The sequence below is a fragment of the Microtus ochrogaster genome, chromosome 6, assembly GCF_000317375.1.
Source record: "Microtus ochrogaster isolate Prairie Vole_2 chromosome 6, MicOch1.0, whole genome shotgun sequence".
Taxonomy (NCBI): Eukaryota; Metazoa; Chordata; class Mammalia; order Rodentia; family Cricetidae; genus Microtus; species Microtus ochrogaster.
Genome location: NC_022013.1, coordinates 403,961 through 411,345, shown reverse-complemented (window position 1 = coordinate 411,345; position 7,385 = coordinate 403,961). Strand labels below are relative to the sequence as shown.

Below are 7,385 nucleotides of genomic sequence, written 5' to 3'. Positions count from 1 at the left end.
AGGGCTGGGGTGTACAAATTCTCCATCTCCTGGTCCCGACTGTTCCCCACTGGGCAGAAGAGCAGCCCCAACCTGCAAGGTGTCACCTACTACAACAGACTGATAGACAGCCTGCTGGACTCCCACATCGAGCCCATGGCTACGCTGTTCCACTGGGACCTGCCCCAGGCCCTGCAGGATCAAGGCGGGTGGCAGAACGAGAGTGTGGTGGATGCCTTCCTGGACTATGCAGCCTTCTGCTTCTCTACTTTTGGGGACCGTGTGAAGCTGTGGGTGACCTTCCACGAGCCATGGGTGATAAGCTATGCAGGCTATGGCACTGGGCAGCACCCACCAGGCATCTCTAACCCAGGAGTGGCTTCTTTTAAGGTACTTCCTCCCATCCCTCAACTCCTGTCAATTAGAAGACACAGCAGGCTGTGGTCTCCCAGCCCTGGGAAGAAAAACAGAGAGAGAAAGATAAGCAGGTGGTGTTAGTGTTGTCTCCTACACCCAGGCTGCTACTGAACTCCTTCTGTAACTGAGGATGACCTTGAACTCCTGACCTCTTGCTTGTTTTCCCTAGAGCTGGGGTCACAGGTATCTCCCACCATGCCTGAGTTTTAAACAGGGAAGAGAATTAGAACTAGGGCTTCTTCTGTAACAGGCGAGCACTGAGCCAACTGAGCCACACCCTCAGGCCTGGTCAAGGCTCCTGGACTCCAAAGACAAGTTCCGGGCTGGGAGGATTGTCCTCAGCTGTAGAGCTCTTTCCTAGCACACACGTGGCCTGGGTTCGGTCCCCATCTCCTTGGTGCTGCGATGACAGACATGTGCCGCCCATGCCCAGTTATATGGGGTAGACCCAGGGCTCTGTATTTCAGGAACGTACCTCTGTGCCTATTACTCAGCAGTAGGCAGAGCTGTTACAATTTTGTTTATTTATTTGCATTGGTTTATTGAGATGGGTCTCAGTTTGTAGCTCAAGCTAACATGAAACACACATGTTTCATGTTAAAGTTTTCAGTCTTTAGCACACAGAAATCCTCCTGCCTCAGCCTCTAAAGTACACACTGAGCCATCACAGCTGGCTTTGGTAAGCTTTTGTTATTGTTGAGAAGTTCCTGAGTGTTTATAGTGTCTCCTGTGATATTTTATATATATTGTATACAGGCTGAGAAAGCCTTCATTTCCCCTCATTTCTGTTGCAGTTCCTTTTCTCACCTCTAGGACAGTACACCTGTCAAAAGCACTTACAGACTGGGTGGTGGTGGCATGCAACTTTAATCTCAGTAATCAGGAGGCAGAGGCAGGCAGATCTCTGAGTTCAAGGCCAGTATGGGCTATAGGACAGCCAAGGCTACACAGAGAAACCCAGTCTTGAAATACTAAGAAAGAATACCACCTCATGGGTCTAAGCTGCAGTCCTCCATAGCAGAAAAGACATGGCCTTAAACTTGCTACGCAGGCAAGGATGAACCAGCAATCCTCCTGCTCCACAACCCGAGTTCTGTCAGTGCAGACTTGCACCACCATGCCAGGTTCATTGGTGCAGGAAATGGAGACCCAGGTTTTGTGAATATGAGGCTGTCTACCAATCCTGCCACGTCCCAGACACATTGCTGGTTCTGCTGAATTCAGCAGGAACTTGTTGACACTTCTCACTTGCTGGTGCCACTGTTGACATTATTTTCCTCCTTCTTTCCTCCCGAGGTGGCCCACTTGATCCTCAAGGCGCACGCCAGAACTTGGCATCACTACGACCTTCACCATCGCCAAGAGCAGCAGGGACGCGTGGGCATCGTGCTCAATTCCGACTGGGCAGAGCCCCTGGATGGGGAGAGTCCCCAGGACCTTGCTGCTGCTGAGCGCTTCCTGCACTTCATGCTGGGCTGGTTCGCTCACCCCATCTTTGTGGATGGGAACTACCCCACCACCCTCCGGGCCCAGATCCAGCAGGTAAACCAGCAGTGTGGGGGTCCTCTGGCCCAACTCCCAGAGTTCACTGCAGCGGAGCAGCAGCTCCTGAAGGGCTCTGCGGACTTCCTTGGTCTGTCTCACTACACATCCCGGCTGGTCAGCGCCGCTGCGCAGCTGACCTGCGTCCCCACCTATGATAACATCGGAGGCTTCTCCCAGCACATAGACCCCACGTGGCCCCAGACTGCAGCTCCCTGGATCCGGGTGGTGCCCTGGGGCATAAGGAGGCTGCTTCGGTTTGCTTCCATGGAATACACGAAAGGAAGAGTTCCAATCTTCTTGGCTGGGAATGGCATGCCGGTGGGGGAAGGAGAGGATCTCCTTGACGACTCGGTGAGAGTGAACTACTTCAACCTGTACATCAACGAGGTGCTCAAGGGTAAGAAGGTTAACTTGCTGATCCCCAAGTCTTCACAGTTGTGTAATGGGACAGACCAGAGATTGAACTCAGGCCTTCAGGCTTGTTCAACAAGAGCCTTTACTTCCTAAGCCATTTCAGCCTCTCCTGTCCGGTGTTCTGGCACTCTTGGTAATCAGTGTTGAGAGCACGAGGAGCCTGGATCTGTGTAAGACAGTAAAGGTTTACTTGAGCAATGTCATCTTTTCTGAGGAGACTCAGTCCACAGTGGGATACAGCATGGACTGACACTTAGGACAGGACCCCCGCCCACTGACTGCCCTCAGGGCACTGCCCCCTTCGAGCCCCATCTCCCTCAGCTGCTATCCAGTCTGCATTGCACCTCCCTGTTCTGCAGGTGAGTGCATACATGCTCAGTCGGACCCAATGCATCTTCTTATCTAAGTGGGAAATGATGGCACGTGGTTTTCTGCACATCAGTCACTAACCTAGATCAGTTCATGATGGCTGTCACTCAGTGAGCAGGGACAGGGGTGCTGTCTGCAGAGACTCGGCCATCAGAGGAGACAGTTAATAGCCTAGCCCAGTCTTCCTTATCTTCTCCAGCCACAGTCTCTGTATGGAGTGGGGAGGTCGGCTTCACGCCAGACTATGCCTCCATCTTCGTGTAATCTTTCCTATTAGGGACACGTGTCGCTAGGCGTGGTGGTGCCACCCTTTATCCCCAGCAGCTGGAATCAGAGGCAGGAGGATTAAGAGTTCAAAGTCATCCTGGAATACTTAATGAGAGCTTGTCTTAAAAACAATTAAATAGGCTCGGGATGTAGCTTGGTAGATTCTTTTCTAGCATCTGACAGTCGTGGGTTCCATCCCCAGCACCGTGTCAACTAGGGAGTGTGTCCCTTTGACACCAGTGCTCAGGAGGTGGAGGCCATGGGATCAGGAGTTCACATTTATCCTCTGCTTCAAGAGTTTGAAGTCAGCCTGGGCCACCGTGTTATTATTATTGTAATGTATATTGAGTCAGGCTGGGGTTGTTGTGGGAGGTGGCAGCTGGAGAAATGGCTCAGTGATTAAGAGCTCTGGCTGTGTGGGGAAATGCTATTTTAAGGCGTAGGACTTTTGTGTATGCTGCATTTGTCTAACTCTGTGAAGCTGTGATTCTTTGCCTGTCTAAAGTACCTGATGGTCTAATGAAGAGCTGAATGGCCAACTGGGCAGCAGGAGCAAGGATAGGCAGGGCTGACAGGCAGAGAGGATACATAGAAGGGGAAGTGAGGAAGAGCGAGAACAAGAAGCAACAGAACAAAGAGAGGAGGGCACAAGGCTCCAGCGACCCAGCAACACAGCCAGCCACAGGGGAAAGAAGACATACGGAAGTAAGCACTGGAAAAAGCCCAGAGGGAAAATGTAGTTGGGATAAGTTTTTAAATGCTGGCTACAAACAAGCCAAGGTTGGGCATTCATAACTAAGTATAAGTCTCATGTGTGATTTACATAGGGGTTTTGCTAGTGGCCCCCAAAGCCAAAAGTGTAAAAACATCGCACTATCGGCTGCTTTTCTGGAGAATATGAGTTCAAGTCCCAGTACCAACATAGCAGCTCACACTGTACTGTATGTTCTGTCTCTTTAAGAGACAAGCTACACCCACTCCCTCTCCCATCCACTGAGGCAGGTGTTCTTCAGCTTCTGGCCTGAGTGCTCTCTCCCTCTCTCTTCCATATTCCTCTTGGAGATGCAACTCTCTCCCCACTCCCCCACTTCCCTCGCTTCTCTCTCTCTCTCCTCTCTATTCTCCGGCTCTCTCTCAGAGAGGCAGCCTCCGTCTCTCCTCTCCCCCCTCTCTGCCACTCTTTCTCCCTCTCTACCTTTCTGCCCTTCCCTTTCATAACCCCTAAATAAATGTCCAACTCCACTCTGTGTGGTGTGCCTATCCTTCTGTCTCTTACCCACCCCCCACTGCCACATGGACACCGGTGCCGTGCCTGCCTGTCCAGGGACAAGCCACCTGCCGGCATGGCCTTATGCACAGTCCTTGCCTAGTACCTGCTGTTCCCACTGCTCAGTGCTGGGAGCTTGCACAGTCCCAGTATCCACTGTCTGCAGCCGGGGCCCAGCAACCTTCCTGCTGCTTGGTCTTCTGCGCAGTCCCTGCCTGGGACTGGCTGCTTTCCACAGCAAGATGCCAGGGACCTCCAGCAAATCCATTTCACACAACCCTCTGAAACTCTAGTCCCACAGTACCTGACGCTTTCTTCTGCCCTCTGCATGCCCTGCACGTATGTGGTGCACAGACATACATGAAAGGAAATGACTTTGTTTTCTCTTTATAGCTGTCAAGGAGGATTTGGTGGATGTCCGTGCATACATTGCTCGTTCCCTCATTGATGGCTTCGAAGGACCCCCAGGGTACAGCCAGAGGTTCGGGCTGTACCATGTCAACTTTAGTGACAGCAGCAGGCCAAGAACTGCCAGGAGATCTGCCCACTTCTTCACTGGCATCATTGAAAAGAATGGTTTCCCTGCCAAGGAGCTGAGAAGAACCCCAGTGCCTATGAAAGCAGACTTTTCCTCCAGAGCCACAACCTTCTACAACTCCCCATCTGAGGTGCCCTCCCAGGCTAAAATCGTGTGGGAGAAATTCTCCAACCAGCCCAAGTTTGAGAGAGACTTGTTCTATCATGGCACATTCAGAGATGACTTCCTATGGGGCGTGTCCTCCTCGGCCTATCAAATCGAAGGAGGTTGGAATGCTGACGGGAAAGGACCCAGCATCTGGGACAACTTCACCCACAGTCCAGGGAACACCGTGAAAGACAATGCCACCGCAGACATAGCCTGTGACAGTTATAACAAACTGGTTGACGACCTGAACATTCTTCGCGCCCTGAAGGTCAAGGCCTATAGGTTCTCTATCTCCTGGCCTCGGATTTTCCCAACAGGAACTAACAGTTCCGTCAACGAGCAAGGTGTCGATTATTACAACAGGCTGATTGACGGCTTGCTGCAGAGCAACATCTTCCCCATGGTGACACTGTTTCACTGGGACCTGCCCCAGGCCCTCCAGGATATTGGAGGTTGGGAGAACTCTTCTTTGATTGATTTGTTCAACAGCTATGCTGACTTCTGTTTTAAGACCTTTGGTGACAGAGTCAAGTTCTGGATGACCTTTAATGAGCCCTTGTATGTGTCACAGTTAGGCTATGGTTCAGGGGTGTTTCCCCCAAATGTGCAGGACCCCGGCTGGGCACCTTACAGGGTCAGCCACACACTCATCAAGGCTCATGCTAGAGTCTACCATACTTATGATGAGAAATACAGGCAGGAGCAGAAGGGGGTCATCTCACTGAACCTCAACACTCACTGGGTGGAACCCAAAGACCCAGGAGTCCTAAGAGATGTGGAAGCTGCCGACCGGATGCTGCAGTTTTCCCTGGGCTGGTTTGCCCACCCCATTTTTAGAAACGGGGACTATCCAGATGTCATGAAATGGAATGTGGGGAACAGGAGTGAACTGCAGCACCTGCCGGGCTCCCGCCTGCCCAGCTTCACAGAGGAGGAGAAGGCGTACATCAGGGGCACCGCTGATGTCTTCTGCCTCAACACCTACTCGTCCGTGTTTGTGCAGCACAGCACCCCAAGGCTGAACCCACCCAACTATGATGATGACCGCGAGCTGACGGTCAGCGATATGGATTCTTCGTTGACCTCTCCGTCAATGCTCCCAGCCGTGCCCTGGGGGATGCGGAGGCTGCTGAACTGGATCAAGGAAGAGTATGGGAACGTTCCCATTTACATCACGGAGAATGGACATGGGTTGTACGGCCCCTCGCTGGATGACACAGACAGGATATTCTACCACAAAACCTATATCAACGAGGCTCTGAAAGGTACATGAGGCTTCTGCTTCTCTCACTAAACCTCCACTCTCCCTGTCCTATGCCTCTCTTGTGTCCCGTTTCCCTGTCCTCCATCTGTCACATGTCCCATGCTTCGGCAGGCACTCTGAACATCTCTCTTTTGTGTTTGTGCCAGGGCTCAGTTAGTAAAGTGTTTGTCTTGCAAGCCTAGGGACCAGAGTTCAGTTTCCAGGGAAACGTCAGACTGGGTTCATTTGTAATCTCTGTGCCGAGGAAGCAGAAAGGTGCATTCTTGGGGCTCTCTGGCGGGCAAGCCCAGCCCACTTGCTGAGCTCCAGATCAAATGAGAGGCTTTGTAAAAGAGAGTCTGAGGTTGTGTACTAGTTCCACACACACACTTGCTCACTCATACACACACAGAGATTTACATAAAAAGGTAAAGTTTCCACTTCTAGAGCAGGGGATGAGGCTTAGTTAGTAAATTGCTTGCCCAGAATACACAGCCCCAGTCTCCACTCCCAGCCCTAGAGTGGACAAGGTGCACATCTGCAATCCCACACTGGAGCACTAGGGGCAGGAGGAGCAGAAAAAAAATACAAGTTTAATCTTGAGTGTAGAGTGAGTGCAAGACCACCTGCGCTACTTTGGTTCCTGTCTCTAAACGTTTCAAATGGTAAAAGAAATTCCATTGTGTGCTTGTGTGCTTACTAGCTCCGTGGGCTGAGGCTTATCTCTTTACCTTAACAAATAACAGTTGCTGTAAGGTCATTGAGGCCAGGAAGAGTAAGAGTGAAAACTGGTAGTCGGGATGCTGCTGCAGAATTTAATTAGGCGGCTATGGATGAAGAGGTAGGCTGAACTCTGAGTACGAGGCCAGCCTGGTCTGCATAGTGTGTTCCAGGACAACCAGGGTGGAGAGAAAAACCCTGTGTCAAAATAGGAAAAAAAAAACCCACAAAAGACAAAAGCGAAACAACAAAAAGCAGAAAGTATGAGTGATGAGGTCACATGTCCCTCTCTCAGGAAGCATGTGACTGCATACTTGTGTGGTTTAGCACAGGACATAGCCTGGAGTCCAGTACCAGCACAGGACTGGTTTCTTGAGAGCCCTGCCTACTGGCTAAAGCTTTCTTCTGCTCTCTTTGGCATTTCCTAGCCTACAGGCTGGACGGTGTGGACCTTCGAGGGTATATCGCCTGGTCGCTGA

The 7,385-nt window shown here is 51.4% G+C and overlaps 1 protein-coding gene across 1 annotated transcript in view; it reads left to right on the top strand.

The window, feature by feature from the left end:
- The window catches only part of LOC101980866 (lactase-phlorizin hydrolase), a 26,404-nt gene that overhangs the window by 13,567 nt on the left and 5,452 nt on the right, over nt 1-7,385 (top strand). The window contains exons 6-9 of the mRNA XM_026779769.1: nt 3-369; nt 1,693-2,338; nt 4,652-6,208; nt 7,335-7,380. Of these exons, the coding sequence (XP_026635570.1) occupies nt 3-369; nt 1,693-2,338; nt 4,652-6,208; nt 7,335-7,380 (2,616 nt within the window). The remainder of the gene's footprint in view (nt 1-2; nt 370-1,692; nt 2,339-4,651; nt 6,209-7,334; nt 7,381-7,385) is intronic.